The sequence below is a fragment of the Falco punctatus genome (assembly GCF_963210335.1).
Source record: "Falco punctatus genome assembly, chromosome: 2".
In the NCBI taxonomy this organism is placed as follows: Eukaryota; Metazoa; Chordata; class Aves; order Falconiformes; family Falconidae; genus Falco; species Falco punctatus.
The window spans coordinates 121804682-121827400 of NC_137581.1; the positions used below are offsets into that span (position 1 = coordinate 121804682).

The 22719-nt window shown below is 43.5% G+C and overlaps 1 protein-coding gene across 1 annotated transcript in view; it reads left to right on the plus strand.

Annotated features, from left to right (window-relative positions):
• The window catches only part of LOC308059096 (cell cycle control protein 50C-like), a 35964-nt gene that overhangs the window by 4825 nt on the left and 8420 nt on the right, over positions 1 to 22719 (plus strand). The window contains 7 exon segments of the mRNA XM_080376018.1: positions 1313 to 1397; positions 3586 to 3723; positions 4715 to 4868; positions 4870 to 4919; positions 5970 to 16132; positions 18844 to 18943; positions 22445 to 22547. Of these exon segments, the coding sequence (XP_080232144.1) occupies positions 1313 to 1397; positions 3586 to 3723; positions 4715 to 4868; positions 4870 to 4919; positions 5970 to 6157 (615 nt within the window). The 3' untranslated portion in view covers positions 6158 to 16132; positions 18844 to 18943; positions 22445 to 22547.

Here is a 22719-nt window from a genome sequence, read left to right on the forward strand (position 1 = left end):
TAAAATAGCTCTAGGGAATAATAGGAAGGTACAGATTTTCAGTGTTCGGTCTCTGCTTTTATGATTGTTAGGGCCATTGTGTCTAGTAAGTTAATAAGAGAGGAAGACTGAGGGGATAAATAAAGATGTCAGCCCAGAGTTGTAATTCTCAAACCTGCACCTTGTAGAGATGCTGATTAAAAATATGTTGTCTCTTTGAAATACATTTACAGAAAGCTTTTCCTTCTAGTGTTTTCAAGTGCTTTAGCCAGAAATGTTTTAAGCTGTGCTTTTATTATAGAGTTAGGGAATTAAGTTATTCTAAGTCTTTCATTTTGCCATCTGGCTTTGGAAGTGGACAAGGAGCAAGAAAAAGTTAATGATGAAATAGGTGATCATGTAGCATTCTGAGTGCAACTCAGAGGTCAAAAGAGGAGGCTAGACAGCATCACTTGCAGCAGAGCTGCATAAGGAAATTGGAGAAGGCAGTCATATGCAGTTTTTTCACTTACAAATCTGAAACTTATTTTCTTTGGCCTAAAAGTAGCATTGTTTAATATGCACACGGTCCACACACTTGTCTTCTCAGTACGTACAATGATTGTGCCATAATAATCTGTTGTTTCAATAAAATGCTTCTTGTAACTCTCAGGACATGTTCTCCATATACCTGATACTCCAGGGGTCCAGTCAGCTTGTTTGTGTGCATCCAGGTGCATGCGCTTTTGCCTTTTGTGCCAATCAGGTACAAAGCTTATTAATAGTTATTGGAAAATATCTCTGTGTTTAAACCTGAAGATTTCTAGTTTCTTATGAGCTGGGATAGGAGAGAAGTGATAAATTTGAGGTGGGGTTTTATTTTTCACACTGTGTCTTTATACATCAAGATTTCTCCACAAAGAACTGCAGCAGTGTGGCTAACTGCATCTGCTGTTCTCCACCGGGGAAGCAGTCCAGGCCGAAATTAAAAAGAAGGAAAAGTAAGATGGTTTAGGGTAAGTCAGGGCTTCACAGGAACGTTTTAAATTGTAGCTATGTTACAATAGCAGATCCCCAAATGAGTTCTTGTAGTCTGGAGTTTGCAAGTCCACAGCAGAATTGGGTGAAGACTTCCAGTTTACTTACTGTGATATGGAAGGTGTTCCTCAACTACAAATCCATTCATTTGGCCCAAATGTGACCAAAAGGTACTGGAGACTTAATTATCCATTGGCTTTTCAGAAGGAGGAATGGGAGGAGAATGTTACCACCAGCAAACCAGAACAGCCTCCCCCCCGGCCCCCTGCCCCTGGTTCTGTGTCTGATTGTTCTGTGGCCTTGAATGGAGATTCAGAAGAGCTACTGCGCACCTTTCACCACCTACCGGAACGGGACGCCCATGGCTCCATGCGGTGCCATTGCCAACAGCATGTTCAATGGTAAGCAGGTACCTTCCACATCTGCCATGCTGATTTTCACTTAAAAGTTTTGTGTTCCCCCAATCCAGCTGAGTTTTGCAATCCTGATATTGCAACATCTCTGTCTTTCTCCCACAAAAGATTTTGTTTGGCAGTGCTGCTGTGTCAATATGGGGCTCTGCTTCCGCCTGTTTAGTACCTTGGCCCCCATTTTGAAACTGGGGAAGTTTTCATGTAGCAAAGCCCTCTTCAATGTGAATATATATAACAAGACCGAGGAATTGAGTCTCTGGTGAAATAAGGAATGATGATACAACAGATTTAGTGTGCTTCCATGCTGAAAAATACATTCTTGTACAGCAGTGGGAGAGCCCAGTTTCTGCCTTCCTGCGGCAGTGTGCTTAGAAGGAGGTGATGTGTTCTTCATATTGCTTTGGACCTTTGGATCTATGTGGTTGCATTTTGTTTGTAGTAACTAGTGGATATAACCTGCCTATGAGTATATTTAGGCTGAAACCTAGAGGGCTCCTAGCTGTGAACACCAGCAATTTTCAGAAGGGATTTCTTTGGGAGCAAAGGAGACAAAAAACTTCTGCAGACTTTTGTCCCCTACCCCATCCTTTTTTCTCGCCACCCCCACCCCACCCCCCCACCCCCAGCAGTTTTCAGTAATGCAGCAGCTTTTTTTTTTTAATTCTGCCAGTAATTCCCAGGCAGAGCCACCCACACCACAGGACTTGTGAAGGGCAGCTGCATTCAGTACCTTCTAGATCCATTTGATTTTCATTGCCTGTGTACCCATCTGCTGCCCAGGCAGTCTGATCCACTGGGCTGGGCTCAGACCTAGGCCAGCAGAGCTGCAGGCACCCTGCCCACACAGTTCTGGAGCCCCGGCTGCAGGACAGAATGCTCCTGCAGACAAATAGGTGTAGTAAGATTTTAAAGTGCTACAGGTAAACCTCCCTGTGTCTGCCTTTGCACCTGTCCTTTGTGCAGGGTGTCATGGAAGGTTCCAGCTGCTGGTGATTCATGGGAAGGGGGAGATGTCTGAATCCTTCCTATGGTAGCTCATTTCTGTCCCTCTGCTGTGACAGAGGGTGCTTCCCTTTCACTTTTGGCAGTTTAGCTGGTTGTCTAATCGCTCTTTGATCTTGTTTTGTAAGATGAGGAGGACAGCCGAGTTCCTGCCGTATGAGAGGTTTTTAACCCAAGCTTAGCAGGCAAGGGAGCTGTCAGGCAGGCAGTTAAGCAGGCAGAGCGCGGAGAATTGCAACACCTGTTAATAAACCAGTGATGGCTGTGACACAGAGGGATCACTTAGTCGGAAAAGTGTGTCTGAGCCTTAAGGAGCTCTGTGAACACAGGTTTTCTAGCAGGATTAAAAAAGTATGTTTTTACTGATGCTTATGCAGTTGAGTTGTGTTTTTCATGTTTCCTAAAAAGCAGCCCCTCCCTTTCTATATCATCTACCTATCCCTGCCCATCATCTCATTGCCTGCCTAGGTGTTTACACAGTTGTTAACAAGGAATGTTTTTGCCTTATGTTAAACAAATCTAAGTAGGAAAATGTAAGGGATAACAAGAGCTTTTTATACACTGAAATAGGATGGCACGTTTAAGTACAATTTTAACTGAATTTTTTTTGATTGAAGGAAGTGTTCATGTCTGACTTGGTAGACAAGGTCTGATTAGAATAAAACTAAAGCAAAATTTGTTCCAAAGGATCATGGATTCCCTTGATTCTGCTTTCACTTCTCCCCTGTTCCCTGAAAAACCACGTTATATATAGCAAAGTAATCAGTTTAGGACAACTGTCGAAGAAATACTGGGGAAAGCTGAGGCTAACTAGCAGAGTAACTTCTCTAACCAGTTAAGATTTCTCCAAAAGTGGTTTGCAAAGAAGTTAGTCACACAGGAGTAGATGGACATGAGATACTTGCGCATATTTCTAACACACAGGAATTCAATAGCATTATTGGTAGGAGCATGCTCAGTCCTTCAAACTTCAGATGTTCTAAGGCTCTGGAACCTTAATTCTTCTTGTGGAATGTACAGTGCACTGTACACAGTCACAATGAAACCTTTCCCAGTATATTTTTTGGTTCTCTGTTCACTTGAAAGATGCTTCAGTGTGACCGTTTTTGTAGTCACGTTGGCATTTAGAATGGTTGTCTTTACTCATACATATTGCTTCTTGTATTCCTTGCAGATATTGTTGATCTTTTTTACAGTCTTAACTCATCTGTTATTCAAGTACCGCTGCTGAAGACTGGAAACAGTTGGTGGACAGATAAAAATGTGAAATTTCGCAATCCAAAATCATACAGTCTCTCCCCTGCATTTGCAGGTAAGAATGGTTCTCCTGGTACTCCTTGTTTTCCAATGGCTTCCGTCCCTCCCCCACTGTATGAGGGTCTCCCATTATGAGACAAAGTGCCTTTGGGAGAAATACCTCCCAAAGCATGTTGGAGAAGCAGCTTTAGAGGGTGACTGAAAGCAGAAGACAGATTTAGCCAAAAAAATTATTTTGGGGGTTTTTTTTGGATCACTTACCGTAGAAACTGGGAGAAAGTGATTAGTCCATGTCAACACCCTTCTGTATAGTTTCTTGTAATGCTTAATCTGTCCAGAGAAAGCAAGGATGCAGTCACTTCATTTTTCCCTGCTGGAAACATCTGTGAAGAATTGCATGTCATGTCTTTCCTTCTTCATGCCTTTGCAGATTCTTAGGCAGCAGTGAGATGAGTGAGGCTGCCTTCATCACTAGTTCTTTCAAACAGCTGTTTCCTAGGGCTGTTCCCTTGTTACGGTTACTCTGTATTGAAGTGGGACTAAAAGCTCCTTGCTCTGGATCAGGAAAGAGCCAGTGCTGTGCTGGATGCAATATGCAAGAGTTAATTGTCTAAGTAGTTTTCATATGACAGATTCTAAATGTCATAGGCTGTGCTGTTAGACTGCAAAAAGGTGCCATTCTGATTGTACAGGAATAAATTAATGTATAAAAGTGAAAGCAAGCTCCTCCTTACGGAGAGCATGTTGCTTGCTGAAGAGCAAGAATCCAGATGAAGTCTTTTCATTTGTGTGAGTCACTTTGGTGTTCCTGTGCTTTGAGTTTCCAACGTGTAGCAACCCCTGGGTACTGTTCACTCATGTTTGAGGTGAGTGGAGATGCTTGAGTGAAAACTGTTATCTAGCATATATAAATTTTTTCAATACTGGGCAGAATCCTGTGTCTCTTTCATATCTCATTTTCTGTGTTGGGTGCAAGTAGGCCCAGAAGTTAGTCACTAACCACTGGGTTTACTGACTGTCTTTCCTGGTTTCTTCTTTTTCATCAGGGACAGCAAGTCCTCCTTACTGGCAGAAGCCGGTGTATCTGTTAGACGAGGAAGATGAAAGGAGCAACCGTTATGTAAATGATTACTTCATTATCTGGATGCAAGTGTCAGCCTTTGCTACACTCAGAAATCTTTACCGTCGTATCAGATGGATAATTTGCAGATGGCCTCCCAGCAGGGAATTACACTTTTCATATTTCCTATAGTATCCTTTCATATCATCCAAGACTATTAGATAGTTACAACAAGATGGAAGTTGATGGGATTTTTATGGTAAAATGGCAAAGAAACCAAGCACACACACCCAAAAAAAACCTAAATCACCATGAAAAGACCTAGTTTTGAGGGGGATGAGACATTGCAAGTGGATTTTCTTTAGCCCATGCAGATGGAGTTAATACGTGTTACTCAAATGGCAGCACATGACTTTGGATTTGACTTCTGAGGGGGCTGTGTTTGGCTGGAGGCAACACCTGGGAGCTTTACACAAAGGGGATGACTGAAGAGTGGGAACCTGCAGAGATGTTTTAGCTGGAATATTTAAGTGGCCTAGTCAGATGTGTAGGCGCCAGGGGAGCGGTGTAGGATGCCTGTGCCAGCAGAGCCCTCCCGCAGATTGCGCCAGGTGCCGATGGGCTGCTGTGCTGGTGGAAATGCGCCCTCGCACCGAACAGCCTGCGCTTCGCTGACTGGAGCACTTGTCCTGTCAGCAGGAGTTATGTCAAGATGACTATAATTCTCTTCTCTCTCAGCTGACAGAGCTATGATTTTAAATGTTGTGGCACGGTTCTGTCCTGAAAGCTTTTGCGTGGAGAGAGAGATGAAAGGTAAAGTCATACAGCATTCCAGGTAGGCAACATGTTAGGTAGAGGTGAGCACGTCCCCTCAGTGAGAACATGTGGCATATCATCATGATAAGCTGCCCAAAGGCTCATTTTCAACTGAGTTTTCATAGCAAATTAACACAGTAGCAGTTACATAAGTTATGACTCTGAAATCTATAATGAAAAAAAAAAATTCTCCATGTTCAGAGAGAGATTGTATCTAAAATAACTGGTTTTCTTGCCACCCGCTGCTAGTGGGTTTTTGAACCCACAATAGCAGAGACATTGCAGATCACATTAAGGAATTTTTGCAGCAAAGGTAGATCTCCACTTTATGCCTTTGAAAGGTTTTTGAGTATTTACCACAACTTTTTTTTCCTCCTGGAAATAATGTAAACTTTTTTAGTGGAACCTTAACATCCATCTATCAGATTTCCGTGTTAGCAGGTTCAAGGGGAGGAAGCATGTGATTCTTTCCACTGTGGTACGGAGCGGAGGAAGTAACCCATTCCTGGGAATTGCCTACGTGGTTTCTGGCACAGCAGCGACCCTGATGGGTTTTGTCATAACTGCCATCCACTTAAAGCTCAGAAAAAAGAAAACATACTTTCAGAAGTAATAAGGCTCCGTGGCTTTCTGGACAAAGGCAAAGGTGTGCTGTGAATGAAGAACATGCCGCACAGACCTTTCATTCTTTTCCCTGAGCTCTGGATCTCTTTCAGTGTTAGGTTTGGTGAACGTAAGCAAATTGAGGGGCAGTGCTAATTCCACCATCCAAAACCAAACTCACATGAAGATGTGTTCTTATTAATGTAATGTCCCTAAAATTGTTTCCTAGGAAACTTGTAGCAAGGTGAGCTTCAAACAGACAGCACAGTGCGTTAGAATTGCAATGGCAAAGAAATCATGTGGTCTAATATCTGGCCAGAAGTCAGGGTCCATATTAATTTCTTACTTAGCCCTTAATTCAGACAATGTGTCTCTTGACTTACATGGAGTGGAGCTTTGGATGGGTAAAAACTGAGGTCTTGACCCAACAAAATGTTTGAGCCGGTAGACCTTGGTGCTAAAATCTGTTTGTGGGCCACATGTGTGGGCTGAATGGCTTGCCTTAGGTTTTATATACCCTTAGCTGTTCTGAAAAAGCAACCAATGCAGTGCAGCATATTCACCACAGTTTGATATTCCATTTACGATTGAATACAGGGCATTTTGAGGAGTTTGGAGTTTGCTTAAACCCAGTTTATTGATTTTATCAAAGTACTGAGACTAACCGGCAAAGCTAGAGGGCATAAAAGCACTGATTTACATTTTTTAAACAATTATTTTATAGAAAGCTTGAATTTAAAACTCCTTTAATGCTAAACATTTATGCAGAAACATCTGCATAATATAACTACTAAAGCCACAGATGCACTCCTACCTAACCCACCCTTCCACACAGAAGTTCACTGACTCTTACATGGCCTGAAATGTCTCTTCCCCTTTCAAGCCCCCATCTCTGTGGCATGGTGAATTATTGTCAATAGAAAACAGCACCAGAAAATGTCAACTTAATTTTCAGAAAGTAAACACTGCATCTTGTGAATAGGCTTATCAATTTTCATGTTTCATGCTCAGAATTTTACACGTTTAGGAGTTATATCCAGTCTCTCACAAGGAAGAGCACTGGGGAATTTAGGTCAAGCATACATAAATCCAAATTTTTAAAAATAATTTTTCTGTTGCAAAAGTGCAAATGGAATAAAACACTTTAATTCCTTTGGTAAGTATTCTGTGTGCCTTACCTCCCCTAAAAAAGCCTCCACACTACAAGAAGAAAGAAGTGGCAGCCTGGAGCAAGAGGGTGCGTGGCCCGGGGGAGCTGTGAGGGCACCTGCCTCTGCCTTTGGAAGTGTCTCGGGCACTTAGGGGCTGTTGCCCTGTGGAAGGTGGCCTCCAGCAGATCTGCCTGCAGCCATGCAAGGTACTGTTTGTTCCCTTTCATGTCTGCCTCACAGCTGTGCTTGAGCCATGGAGGGTGGTGCTGAGCTCCCAGGTGGGCCAGTGGGCGCACGCGTGCAGTGGCCACGGCTGGTGTGAGGCTGTGGGATGCCTTCCTCTGCCTGTCCTGCTCGGTGACCGCCTCTGTTGGAGCTGGAGGAGTGGGGTGCCAGGATTCCAACCCTTGCATCCAAACCTGCCAGGAGCTCTGGGAGAACCCTGCCCGTCACTGGCCAGGACAGGACAGAGCGGGAAGTGGTGCCTTTACCATTGCTTAAGTTCATTAGTCTAAATCACTTTTCACAATGAGACATGCTCCTGAACCTTAAAATCCCAATGAAAGTGTAATCCCATCCAGCCCTCTGGAAAACCCTGATGGGCGTCACTGCCAAAGCTGGACTTAAAATTTCTGGCTCCAAACAAACCACAGGCAACTCTTCTTGTTCTCTTTCTTTTTTCTGTGTTTGGTTTTGTTGGGTTTTTTTTTATCCCTCCAAGAAACCAACATTCAGGAGATGGTATGACATCGGGGTGGTTAGTCACAATGCAGTTGTCGCTGATTTTATTCATGAAGTAGCTGGGAAAAGTGTTAGTAAGAAGAGACAGCAGCGAGGCCTGTGTTCAGTGAGTGGGTGCCACAGGTGTGGCCTCTGCCCCCGGGCGCCGCCAGGGAGAGCCTGCCCTCAGGCAAATCCTCCGCATTCTGCTATGCCTGAATTTGTGTAATTCTGTATTTATAGACCCAGAACCTCTTTTCCATCTTGCCACAGCTTCAGGCTGGCGCCGCAGGGTTGTGCCCGCCCTGAGTCAGGCGTTGCCTGCACCAGGCTGCGGCTGTGGGCCTGGTGGCCGGGCTGCCCCTGGGCCAGGTGGGAAGGGCCCGGTGCGGCGGCTGCTGCTGCGCTGCCCTGCTTGAGAAACTGCTGTGGGTTTTTCTGTTCGAGAAACTTCTGTGGGTGCGTGCGCAGTGCCTGCGGCCGGGTGTGCTCTGGTGGCTGCTGCCACCGCCGGGCACACTTGTGCGGGGCTGGACCAGGACGGGCCCAGCAGCAGAAGGGTGTTAACTGCGCTGCCTTATGGCATGTCCCGGGGGAATGTCCCCTGCCACCAGCACCGACACCAGTGGGAAGCCTGATTCCAGATGAGTATCCACTGTGACACTGAACTAATGTATCCTGGCTGTCCAGAGATGTGGAAGATGGACTGGTTGGGAAAGCAGCCCCAGGTTTGCAGAGCGGGGCCGTGGTTGCACCGGAGGTGTCGCACTTCCACAGAGCTACAGAAGGCGTCTGGAATGCCTGCAGGGCCATGTGCAGTACTGTGCCTTTGGCCCAGCGCGCGCTTGCCTTGCACATTCGGTTTTATGAGCTGAGATTATATGTCTTGGGAACAGGAGAAAAAAAAAAAGCCACCCTTGGTAAAACTTTTCAAAATTGAATTTTAATTAGCTTATCTATCAAGCATACTTCCACCAAGAGTAAGTAGGCCTTTTTCTGTGAGAGGGAAACTGGTAGACTTGCAGTTAGATGCAAAGATTTCCGGGATTAAGGTTGCTAAATGAAATTAGGAGCTGTACCTGGGAAGTGTAAGTCAGCAGCATCACTTGTGAGTGCTACATCACTAAGCCATAAAAGACTTACTGCCATCGTTTGTAATATTTTGGCATATAAAAATTATTAATTTGTTTGAATCACTTTCCTACAGATGCCAGCACTTCAGAAATTAGCATCATGCTAAAAAAAATACTTTTTTCTTTCAAAGGAGGACACTTGCTCCTTTCTTACTGCTACTTAAAGCTATATCTTGCATCAGTGCCGCATACTCAGCCCCTTTGAGCTGATGGAACTTTGCCTATTTTCTTCACTCTCAAAAAAAGAAAATGTTTGTCAGGGTTTAAGTTTGGTGAACGAAACTTAATGATATCATAGATGCTTAAGGTACTAGAAAGTGCAGTTCTTCACTCATTTCTGTCATTATTCTCTTCCTCATCTTCTTTCTAGAACAGATAAGGGAGGACATTATGTCTTGCAATGTTTTTCTTTTGGGAAGTGGATATTTAATAAGTGGGAAACTGGACAAAGGATTCCTGTTAGTGGATGTAATCTGAAGTTATATGGTAAACATGGACCAAAACAGCTGAGCTAAATGGGATATAAGTTTCTGGGTTGTTGGGGTTTTTTCAATATATGTTTTCATCTGTAATTTTGAAGATGACAGCAGTTAACACATGGGAGCATTTTCTCTTCTGGAGTTCTGGAGTTCAGTTTTAACAGTGGCAAAAATAATCTGGAGGTGAAAAGATCACATGATTCTGGAAAAACTTAGATGCAATTTAAATCTCATTTCTCAATTACAGGGAGGTATGAGAATGCTGTATTTTAATGTCAAAAACTGTTGGACTGCTTTTGGTTGCCATCTCCCTTTAGGATTGAATTTCATTAACGGGATATGTATCTATATCCAGAGAGAGAGACATAAAAGTGAAGGAGGAGTTACAGGATATTTCAGTAGCACTTCAGTTACAGAATATTTCCAAGTCCTTTTCAGGTTTCAGAGTTCCACGCACATAGATCCAGTGCCTGTCTGCCTTGTTTGGGATTTCTGTGTTCTAAACATAGACATTTGCTTAACTCATCTCATCTAAAAACATGGGATGAGTCCTTCATGTGAAACAGATTAGCAGAATCACAGACCTATAGCATCTGGAAAAACTGGCTACATGCTGCATCTATTTTTTTAAAATAGCTATGTTGCATGGAGATTATTAATAATAGTGTTTGGATGGGGTGCTGTGTGCTTTAATGATGCATTATGGTATAAAAGCTTTCTGTCGTTCTTTAGAGAAATCAAATTAATACCAGAGTAAAGTCAAAGACAGCAGTTCAAGGAAGGGAGAGCTTGGAGAGTTTTGATACTGTAGAGAGAGAATGTATACCAATTTGGGTTTAAATTTAGATCTAAAGTAGGAGAAAGCAGTTGCTTGTCACATGATGAGAAGGTGCCATCTTTCTCAAGTGGGAGCAGTATGGTATGAGAGATGGAGCTGAACTGAGAAAAAAAAACCACAAGGAGGGAGAATGGTGGAAGGGGCAAAGGACTTTTTCTGCTCTTGGATATGGAGGCAAAGAAATTTGGCTGAGCTGCTTGAGATGATAGTGTGTCCTGATAGTGATCTGGAAAGCCCATATGATTTTGGGGAGCAGCCAAGTTAGGTAAAAAAATTTCTCGATTTTCAATGGGGAATATACACTCTGAACTACAGTGCATAGTTTTTGAGCTAAGGTGTTGTGACTCAGTTCTCTCTAATTGCATTATTCCCTACAATTCCAAGAACAATTTTGTTAGGAGCTGGGAGTGCCTTGGGCAGCTGCCTTGGCTTTGGTGGCCTCTTGTTAGAAAGAGAGAGGTTAGAAAGCAGAGCAGTTTTTGTTTGGTCTGTGTCCTGCTATCTCCCCAGGCTGTGGGAAGCCAGGAAGAGGAAGAGTGGGGTTGGTTTGGCTGTTGCTTATATTCATGAATGCATGAAGAAAGTTTCCTCCCTCCCTTTCCCTGTATAGCCAGCTAGGAGAGGAAAAGGACAGTGGGGCTAATTCTGGTCCAGTGCAAGTAGAGGCAATATTTAAATGATATCAAATGGTAATTGCCATAGGTAAAGAAATCAAAATGGCTCATACCTTGAGAAGCTCACATTTCAGACAGCTCTAATCAAAATATCTGTGTATCTACTGAGTATGTACTAGGTACTCTGCTGACAAACATACAGCATGAAACAAGACAAAAAAAAGCCATTTAGTTGGCCTCCCACTCTGCTGCAGCCATTGTCTCTTTGCATTAAAGTGCCTAAAATGATCCCTTTCAAACTGAAACAATTAAAAAAATTTGCAAAACCCCTACTGTTCTACGGGGTCAGACCCAGCCACCCAAAGTCATTTCCCTTTTTCCCCATGGTGACACCTGTGTTTAATGAAAAGCTGTTTCATTAACAGCTCTGTTAACCCAGTTAATACTAGGTTGAAAGTTCTTGAGGTTTCTCAAGTAACTTCCATGAATCCCTGGGCTTTCTATGGGCTGTGTTACTAGTGACAGTGAACCTGAGAACACTGGGAAAAGAAATGTGTCAAAAAACCCGAATGGCTGAAAGAAGTTCCATCTGCATGTGAGGAAGAGCTTCCTTGCCTTGAGGGTGATGGAGCCCTGGGACAGGCTGCCCAGAGAGGCTGTGGAGTCTCCTTCTCTGGAGACATTCAGAACCCGCCTGGACGTGGCTCTGTGCAGCCTGCTCGAGGAGAGCCTGCTGTAGCAAGGGGTTGGGCTGGGTGATCTCCAGGGGTCCCTTCCCACCTGACTGTTCTGTGATTCTGTGAAAAAGGGAGGGAGGTGGTATCTGCCCTCAGCTCCGGCTGTCACAGCGAGTTAACATTTGAGGGATATGTGCCGAGCCACTGTAAATATGGCAGCTATTTGGCAGTGCAGGGAGGCTTCACGGCAGCTCAGGACAATAATAACATCTGCAGTTAATAACGCTCCTCCCCGCAGCGGGTGTGCTGGGAAATCTGTCACGGTGGCAGAGGACAAGGGACCGTGTCCTGCAGTGCTGGGCAGAGCCGTGATTTCCCATGGGACACCGAGGCAGTGGGCCGGTGGTGCTTCGCCCCAGTGGGTGGCAGGGGGTGCCTTGACATCCTGTAAAGGGGTCACAGTGCCCGCACGGGCCAACGTTCACTGGCCTGCCTTGTGCCACCCAAGGGCGGGACACCCAGAAGGAGTTTGAGAGCCCTCAGGGGTGTCTGCAGTAAGCAGCATGCGCTGCCGGGATGTCTCTCTGGCTTGTGCTTCTGTCCCTGCAGTGGTCTCCGTGACTGCGGGGTGATGCGCGGGAGCAGCACCGGGTGCTGCCATGCAGTTTGTCCTGCAGGCTGGCAGAATGAGGCACAGCCATAAGAAAAGCAGCCCGTGCACAAACCGAGTGGTGGCGTCGGTGCTTTTGCTAATGGGTCTTGGTTCAGATCCTGGGAATTTTATTTAAAAACAGAACTTCATAATTGACTTCTGCAGTACAATCAGTTTTGTGAGAGAGGGCCCAGGCTTCATTTTTTACCTTGTCTCTGTGCTCAGTGTGTTGCTTTTGACTGCAGCAGTGTTACTTTAATTTAAAGTCACTAAAAGTGAAAATAAAAAAAGAATAATCAGTGAGTCGTCAGCTGAACCATGCAGGAATTAAAGGCCTATAAAGCAGCCAGGTTCCTACATCTAAGGTCTTTCATAGTAGTATCTTCTGATGACTAACAAGCTGTGGCTGGAGATCGGCCATCAGAACCCGGGACTGACAAACATCGGCGGTGTTCAGATGTAATTTTGGTGTCAGCCATGCCTGTTTTGACAGAGCAAAACAAAGAATAGGTTTTTATTTGCCGAGTTCAGTAAAGAAAAAAAATCCAGTGCTTATAGTCAAATTTCCATGTTTTAATCTTGCTGTTGCCAGGTCTCCTGTGAGATCCAGCGATGATCACAGCCGGTCTTTGAAGCAGCTGTCTTTCTGCGCTTGCACTTCTGGTTTTGCAGTTAATCATAAAAAAAAAGAACATTGAACCTGAAGCAAGTTGATGAGCTAAGAAGTAAAGCTACAGATAAGATTTTATCTGCATATTTTTGTTACTGGTAAAATGAATTAAATACACGAATTGCTTAACAGATGTATAAACTGTAATTGTGCCAATGGGTTTTAGGCTGTAGCTTGAAATCCATCATTTGGATTTCCAAGCTTGTAACTTCACCTCAGGCAACCAGTGGAAAGTCAAATCTTAAATAAAAAGGTCAAGAGTTCTTTTTTAAAGGGAGGTGAGAAAATTGGAATACAGAGCACAAGCCTGTTGGGCATTTTCATAATTTTTGGCTTTTGGGGGGGGTTTGATTGAAATGAAATGTTTCACACAGCGTAAGTAGGCTTAAGTTTCTTAATTTGGGATTTGCCATGAAACTTACTTTGTTTTGTAAGGAATTCTTATGCCTACCTAATAGGTGATAGTGATCATGTTGTAGAAAGAAATGAAGTATGAATGTGTCAGGTGTAGTTTTAAGTGTTCTCAGCTGTTGACAGATTATTTCCCATAAGGTCTTCAGTTCAATAATGCTGAGTTCGGGGGGGGGAGAAATGTTCTCTTCCTACAGAGGAAGTGTAATTTTAAAGTTCCCAGAGTGTGCCAAAGTTGGCTGAGTTGTCCCCGTTGAGGATCCTGGGCTTTACCTCATTTGCACGAGGCTGGCCGGTAGCTCGTCAGCACGCCAGCGTGCAGAGGCCGCCTGAGCTGTGTGGCGCAGCGGCGCCTGTGCTCTCCTTCTTGTTGCTGATCCCACAAGGCCCCAGCCACTGGACCGTCAGCACACTGGTGTGTTTTCCTCAGCCAAGTGTCCCCCAGAAATTATTTTTGGGGGATGCAGGCAGGCAGAGCCTTAGAGCCTTCTCATTTCCTTAGAAATTAATGGAAAAGGCAAGTCTTTTGTATTCAGGCCTTTAGCATATTTGTACTTTAGACTTCACTGTGCCAAGAGTAAAACCACTTACCTTTGTTCTAGAAAAAGGTGGGGGGTTGACGCCAGCCTCATCTGAAACTTACACCTTGTTAATGGGACGGGCATAGCAGTGGGGGAAGAAGCTGCGATCATCTGAGCCCCCCCGCAAGGTGGGCTTGGTCAGGTGACAGGCAGGGAATGCTGGAGCTGTTGGCTGGCACTGCCGTGGTCCTGCGACATGGCTGGGGGCTGCGGGGTGCGGGCATCCTGCCAGTGCTGCCGATCGGGGCGAATCGCAGGTTTTCTGCTTCAGCTGGTCTGGCACAGCCAGCGCATGTTCCCAGCAGTGGAGCCCATTGCTGCCGCCCTGCTTCCCACTGGCGGATCCTTGCTTTGGTCAATTTGCAATGCCGTGCCCCCCAGCTCCTGGGGGAGGGCAGGCCATGCACTGGTGGCTGTGGGGCCCAGCTCCCTGCTGGCTTTCTCAGGGATGCCCCCCATGAGAGCGCTGCCTCACGCTGGGCACGGGGAGCACTGGATGAAGCTGGTGCTTTGGGTGGTCCCTTGCCAGCAGGCCTGGCAGCTGTGGGTGCCACCAGAACCTGCAGCACAGCGGTGCAGGGTGCTAAGCGCTTGGCACTGAGATGACAGGACTCCCCCCTCTCCCGTGTGGGGATCCACACTGGGCACAGCCTTGGAAGGGATCCTGCTGTTGAAACAGACCTGCCGTGGTGCTGTGTCTCTGTGAACAGAGTACAGGTCCTTTCTCTGTTACTTCTTTTGGCGTTTATTATCAGACAACAGCTTTTTTGGACCTGTGTAAGAACAGCTGCTGGGAAAGCAAGCCCAGCAACCCCCAGATCACAGGCAGTGCTGGGCAAAGTCAGTAACATGTGAACAGCCATGAGCAGGTCTGTCTGGGTTGGTACCGCCTTCATGCCAGCTGTGAGCTGGGTAGGGCTAAAGGCAAGGCAGATACAAGACGATTCGATGTGACAACTGCATCCCAGGCAATGCACCGTGTCTAATCTTGTATCTGCTACGTCGAGATTTACACCACTCAATCAAATGTCTGCATCCATTTCAGCTGTTCCAGATGCTTTTATATGAAAGAGGCACATTTGGACACAATTTGTTCTTCACTAGAATGAAATCTGGGGAAGCTGGTTTGTTTGGTAAGGCTAAAAAGCCATAATCCTCCCTCTGACTTGGTTCACACGTAACTTGTGTGATCCTCACTGATCAATGAAGTGCCTGAGAGGGCAATTCTGGATTGATCCTGGCATTTGCCAGGCATTAGTGCTTTCCTTCCCTAGTAGAAAAGTAGGAATTCTGTGGTTCCCTTATTTTTGAGGCCTTTTGAATACAGTTTTCATCTGAAAGTAGTTATGTTAATAAAAAGATACACAGTCATGTCTAGTAATATTACTTCATGTAAGTACAAAATGCTTTTTTGTATAAGTAATGATGTTCTGAGCTGATTAATATCTCACTTGATATGAAAGCAAAAAATTTTATCTTTCTTGTTTAAAGCTAAAATAACCTACATTCAGAATTCAGGGAATTTTCAATTTGACTCTGTAGGTTTTTTTGGTAAGTATTTACCATTGCATATTTAGATTATACCATGAAGGTCTTTGGTAATCAACCTCCAGGTAGCTGGTAATAGAATCCACTTGGTTTGTTTCCATGGAGTTTTCAGTGCTGTGAAGATGTAATTTTCCATTCATGGCACAACTGGCTTGCAAGTGTACTGGAGAAAACCCAGTTAAGACAGTGGTATTTTTATATAATTGGTTTGTAGAGAAAAAGTGTGGTTTCACATGCTATTTTTCGCCAAGGGCTTGTTTTTATTTTGTAAAACATTGTAATACTATCTTGAAATAGAACTACATAGAGCGTATAACTATATAAACAAGTATTGTACGTACATTCTTGGTGCAGGTGTTTATAGATAAATGATCAGTTGAAGAAAATCAGGTTTTCTTTTTAATGTTAAATTTCTGTTTCATTATGTGTGAAGCTTCATGGTAAGAAGACATGCAAACCATCTGAAGTCATACTCAAGCAAAGTCTGAAGGCATGCAAAAAGGAATGGCAGGTAAGCATTTTTTTAACTATACAAGTGAAGATCTTCTGAAAAATACTTGTGTGTGAACTGCAGAATTGAAAATAATGAATTTTTCAAATATATCTGACAATGCAAAATTAAAGAGGGGAAAAAAAAAACAACCTTGTTGAAATAGTGTAAAGTTGTGTGTACAGCCCCTTGGAATTCTTCTGTGCTGGTGTGCTGGGTCTGATGAGTCCTGTCTCCAAGGTCCTGAAGAAGTCTGACATTTTACAACTAGTTAATTTTTCCTAAATAAAGCCCTAAATTAAAGTATAATAGTGTGGTTCCCACAGGAAAACAGCTTCCTCATTCCCCTCGCTGTTTGTGCCAACAAAGTAATTCATCACTAGAGAGAGTTTTTAAACTGTCACTTGTGGAGGCGGATTCAGCTGGTGTATGGCTGGCCGTAGCTATTGGAAAGGTTAGGTACCTGTCCTGACTGATACCTCAGAGAGGTCATTGGTGGTGGAGACTGACAGAAAAATAAGCATCTCAAATGCAGGTATACGTGTTAAGGAAAAAGATCGGCTATACCAACAAAAGATGCTCTATGCCAATATATGTTAGAGTCTCTTGGTGTCCAAATTCTGGCATTAGAGAAAACAAAAAGCTGATAGCATCGACCACAGCTGAGGCTATGGGAGGATCTTTTCAAAATGTATTAGAGGGCTGGTAGCATGCCTTATGGAAAAAAATATTCTTGGAATTATTTAATGGTAATTCAGTCATACATGTGCCTTGTAAAAATATCCACAAGTTTTGAAAATGGTAATACAGTTGTATTTGAAGTTGTCTTTGAGGTCGGTTCAGTGGGGACTCATTTTTGCAGGCAGCTTTGTAAGTACTAGGTATCATGTGGCTGTGTGTTTCATTATTGTATGAGTTTAAAATCTGATACAGATGAAAAACCGTTAAAACATTTGGAATAATGAAAAATGGTTTCAGTTTCTTGATAGTGACACATTTAGTATCTGCAACTGTTTGGAGTGGGAATACTGCCAGGGAGGTCTAGTTTTATGAGGAGAATTTTTGTTTAATAATCAGCATTCTTTTGCTTGCTTTATGTAGGAGACCGGTTTTTGTGTGTATAGTTTCATCTTCCTGTTGTGTTGAAAAAATGCTATAAAAGACACATAAATTATTCTTCTTTTGCTGTAAAAAAAAAAAAATAGTATTATTGGTTACAATCTGCTGGTAGGAACTGGAATGTTATTAAAATGTTGAGTTTTTTTTCCTTTACATCAAAAGTACTGGATTTTTATCCCATTTAATTTTGGGAAATGAAGGTAACTGTCAAAATAATACTGTGTTGTGGTTTGCTGTGATTACCAAAAAGCTGGGCTGGAAGACAGCTCTGAAAATTCTGGAAGTTCATGGTGCTGAAGGAGTGGTGTAAGCATTTGGTTAACCAAGTGCCCCGTGGGTTATTACAGCTATGTAATATGTGCTTATAAACACCTTCAGGAATATAAAATAATAAGCTAGGCAGCTGGCCATCAAGGCTAGTAACGGAAGGATTGATGTTAGGTAGGTATAAAAGGAGTGATAATAGAACACAACCAGGACTTCACAAGCATCAAAAAAAAAACCCCAAAAAACCAAACCCCAAACCTTTCTGGAAGTTAGGAGAGAGCTCCCCTGGAGCCTGCTGGTGTTCCGCCCCTGCCATACCTTGCCTGGGCAGGTTCTAAGACAGAACTGTTGCAGTGGCTTGCTGGCCCTCGCCCCACTGAGATCGGTATGGCAGCTGTCCTGCATTGACCTGCTTGCAAAATTGGTACATAAGGTTGCGTTGGGGACCTGGCTGCTGCTGGGAGAGAGCGTGTCCTCATCAGAAGTGTCACTTACTTGAAGCCTGAGGAACTTCATGGATGCCAGGGGAGGGGGAGCTTTTTGCATGTGTTACACCTGAAGAGTTTGTCAGTATTTGGAAAACTGCTCTTCACCACTGATTAATGAATGGTTATTGGTGTTTGAGAAATAATTTTGTGTCTTGAACAACTTAAGGTAGTGAGAATTATCCTGTAGGATTGAGCACTGTATATTCTAAGTAGGGCAGGTTTATTGATGCAGTGTGCATTGTGCCAGATGCAACGTAAGCCAGGATGCTGAGTAATTCTTTGGGGACAGTAACATGAGGTCTTTTTGCCCACTTGTCTGAAGGAAGATAACTTTCCAGGATTATAGCTAAAGTGCCCTTATGTGGGCCGAGAACTACGAACCCTGTTCTGGGCTACCTTTTCGCATCAATGAGTTTTTGGACCAGTGCGATGCTTTCTTGTTGCATGAAACTGCAGCTAGGAAATCTCTTAAAGTTATGAAACCTTTATTTGGGCTTTACTGAAAAATGTAAGTTTTTGCTCCCAATGAATCAGTCATCTCGGGCAGAAGGAGACATTGGAGTAAGTTATCTTTTAATGTAGAAGGCTTAGGGACTTCCTTTGGGATTTAATTTTTTTTCTCCATTTTGTTTTTTTGTTCCAAAATTGTCATCATAAAACCTGAAGAAAAGAGCAGAAGCTTGTTTGCAGTATTTTCTCTCAGTGTCTGGAGAATATTCTGATTTTTGTTCTATAAATCCAATCCTGAATGAATCCAGAATATATTCTATCATAGCTGTTTTACATACACAAATGAGTTTACGTTTTTGTGTGGTTTTCAATTCTGTTATTTCTGATACTACTACTATGTGTTCACAGCAGGACCTAAAAACAAATCTCAGCAAGCTTCCCGTGAATCAGAAGTTTTCACTGCTGTGCCAGGAGATTGAACCATACATCAAATACCAGTTCCAGACAGGTACTGTTCCATGTCTGTATGCACTCCCGTTTAAGATACTGTTACATGCTAGACTGCAGTGAATGTAAACCATACGTTCCTATTTCAGTTCCCGTGCAAATTATATAGCTTTGTGATGAATCCTCTGTGGGGTAGAAATCCATGTAGATTTCCCTGCACCTCTACTTAGAGTGAGCTCCTGAAAAAAAAAAAAAAGGCTTTTCAATTAAAAAAAAAAAATGAGCCACTTTAAAAGGAGAGAATCAAAGTTAAGGTAAAACATAGACAGGCATCATAAATGCCTTGTGTTCGTGCAGTGCCGGTGTCAGCTTTGTGTCAGTGTGGTTCAGGCTTCAGTTTCGGTGTTTGGCTTCGGTTCAGTGCTGCCCGGGCTTTGCACTCTCCAGCTTGTAGGACGCATCTCTCTGCCACTCATGCTGCAGTGGTACCTCCCAGCTCCTTCCCACAGAGTCTGTCGTCTTTACAACACCCTTTCTTAGTGTCAGTGGTAGAATTTGAAATGTAGATAAATGCAAACAAACTTTGTTCTTATTTTTTCTGGTCAGCTTATTTTTGTATGACAGTTGGTGCCTGTTTTAAAGTCTTATACTGAGGAGTTTTCCGGTGGTTCGTCCAGTTTTCACCTTTCCTTTAAATTGAGTTGACTGCGGTAGAGCAGAGATGACTGTTAAAAGTAAGGTTCTGTTTTCTCTCCCTTTGAAGTGTGAAGGACTATAAAATATCACTGGTCTTTTTGGTTTCTTTGCATCAGGCTGTTAATTACTTTCTTTATTGCCTGGTAGAGGTATGTGTGAAACTTGTCTGCCTTTTGATCTTAAACTACAAAAACTACTGTTAAAGAGCCTTGTCATTTCAAATTCCCTCTGCTGTTTTCTTTGTAGCCAGTCCTCATTTGTTCCTAATAACTGCTACGAAAAACTCTCTTTCTTGTCTCTTCAGTTCATGAAATGCAAAACAGATAGCTTTTGATGACTTTGGCAGCTAAGGAATGTCATTCAACTGTTGAAACAAGGTTTACCTTTTACACGGATACCACAACCCTCCAGTGAACACAGGACTGCAGAATTATGCTGTCACTGGCAGGTCAGGGAGTGCGACCAGCTTTTCAAAGCTGTTAACATAGATATGTGTGTTGTGGCAGTTGTTCCACTGCACTTTATCCTCTGTCTGTCCCCACCTGCTTTCCTTTCCTGAGCAGACTCATGAGAAGCATTGAGAGAGGCAGCACTTTTATGCATTCCTTGCACTGATGGAAATTCTTGACCACGGAGCTTTTACAAATCCTTTTTGTTACCATTTCTTGAAGGAATTAAGGCTTTCTGCATGGTCTGTCTGCTGTGCGCTCTCCTTTGCCAAAAGTCATTTGCCTTTTTCAGCCAAACTTGAAAAAGGGCAGTCCTCAGGCTTTTTGTTTATTTATATAAAAAAATAAATAAATAATTGTATCACTGGATGAAGAGAACCCTACCAAGTGCTCCCCACTGCAGAGCAGCAGACAGAACTCAGCTACATACCTCCCGTTGTGCTCCAGCTGGTCAGGTATTTTGATGGAGAGTGTGCACAAGGAGACAGAAGATTGTATGTCACTTCCTTCACTGATAACGCAGTGCAGCAAGCTGAGCTCTTCTCAGATGGAGAGGTGTTTTAGCACATTACTTTTCTTCTCCTGTGCAAGTGCTAGGCATCTTGGGTAGTAAGAGAGTTAGCTGGCGTTAATTTCTCCCTTTAGACAAAAAACCAAAACAAAACAAAACATGTATTTCTTTGTGACCAGGCTCCAGTGAAGTGTGTATAGGAAGAGTAATAAAGAATGAAATGTTACAAGTGCACAAGAGGGGATTTAGAATTTCTTCAACACATGAAAAACCATTCCCAGCGTAGATATTTTAGGTAAGCTTATTTGTACATTGTGCTAAAGAATGAGGAATGCCAGGCAATCTTTTTTTTCCTCCCCTACAAAACATGAGCAAGATGTGAGAAAATGTTCCGTACTTCTGCACACCTCCTCCACAGAAATCAGGTCCTAATCTTGGATATCCCTTCAGCGGAGAGGCAGTTGCTCACCTGAATTGCAGGTGACTTCGCTGGATGATGCAGTCCCTTCCTACCTCACGTTCACAGCCTGGTGGTTGTGAATTGTGCAACGGGTACCTACAAAATGCAGATTGCAGTAGGGCAGCAACTTAACGTGCCTTGGCATTGTTGCTGGTAGCCTCCTGAAGGCTGTGCAGGTAGAAATGAGTTCTAAGGTGGGATTTTTTTCCTTAAACCAAGTACCATTGGGTTTGCACACTGACAAAAATAAACCTGGTAAATTTACACTTGAGAGGTAGAGGGGCTTGGCTGTGGGGGGCAAAGACACGGTGGATTAACAGCTCAAAGATATGTATATACCAGTGTAGGTAAAATAACGTGGCCTCATGACTGCTCATGCTGAGAAAAACAGCTCTGCTCTGGTGTCCGCTTTACTTTCCCAGCATAGTTAGGGGTTTCTGGGGAAACAGAAAAAATCAGCTAGTTTCTAGAAAAGAATAGCGTTAATTCTCCACATGCTCAAGTTTTCATTCTTTGAGGTGTTTTTACTTACAGAATATTTTGTACATATTGGGTCTCGATGTCTTAAATGTTAACAGCTGATGTGCTTTCACTTGCAAAATACTTCCTTCGCTAAACAGGAGCTTTTCCACACAAAATCTCCTTCCACAAAATGCAAGAACTTCTAGAAACGGTATGACAGTAACTCCCTGTTATTTCATTTCCCTAATGTGAAATGAAGTCATGATTGGTGCAAGAACTTCAAATGTTTATTAGTAGTGGGTTTTAATACTGATGAGACTTTTTGTGGGAGCAAACGAAACCTTTTCCCCGAGTCAGTGCGTGGCAGTGCCAAGGGGCTGTTTCTGGTGCTGGCAGATGAGCAGGTGCCGTCCCCTCTCAGCCCTGGTGTTCCCTGTGCCTGGGGACACCGCGGCAGGATTCTGGCAGCTGCCAGGCACAGAAGGCGGGGTGCTGCTAACCGTGCAAGTACCAGTGAGCCCCTGCAGCAGCTGGGACATACTGCTTCCCAGCTGAGACACCGCAACAGTGTCAGACCACTTTTCCTTACCAGAGCTTTAGCTTAACTTCATTACCAAATCCTACTTTTTGGTAATTTCTCCTAGTAATAATTACTTACAACTTTTAAACATAAAAGGTGTAGGCTACTTACTTTAGAGGTGAGTAAAGTGACAAAGCATTGCTGTCAGTAACAAGGCTGCCTTTGGGGTTTTTGGTACAGGGAAAAAACCAAACCATGCAGTTACTTACTGAAAGTAAAGTGGTACAGGCAGTCTCTTTCAATCTACTTTTGAGAGGTTATAAAGTAAACCTACAGGGTGGCTTGAGATAAAACTTATTTCTGTGACTTCTGAGACTTCTGAAGGAGCATTCTAATGCCTTTGCTATATAAAGCATGAATCCTTTGTTACTAATAACATTCACCTTCTTTTGCGTTTGTTTCAGACAAACTCGTGTACTAGAATAGTCCTAGTTCCCTCCATCACCCAACGTGTGGAAAACCTTAAACATGAAGCTGACAGCCCAAGCTGAAGCAGCAGCATTTCAGGTAAGTTGTGTTTCAGGCAGAACGTATGTCTAGCAGGATGCAGAGACAGCTCAGGAAACAGCAAGTGTTCTGCCTTGCACAGATGGCATCCCACCAGAGAGCAGTCCTTCTAGGACTGGTCAACTACAGCAGGGATGCTCGCAGGCACACTGGCATTCACTTTCTGAAGACA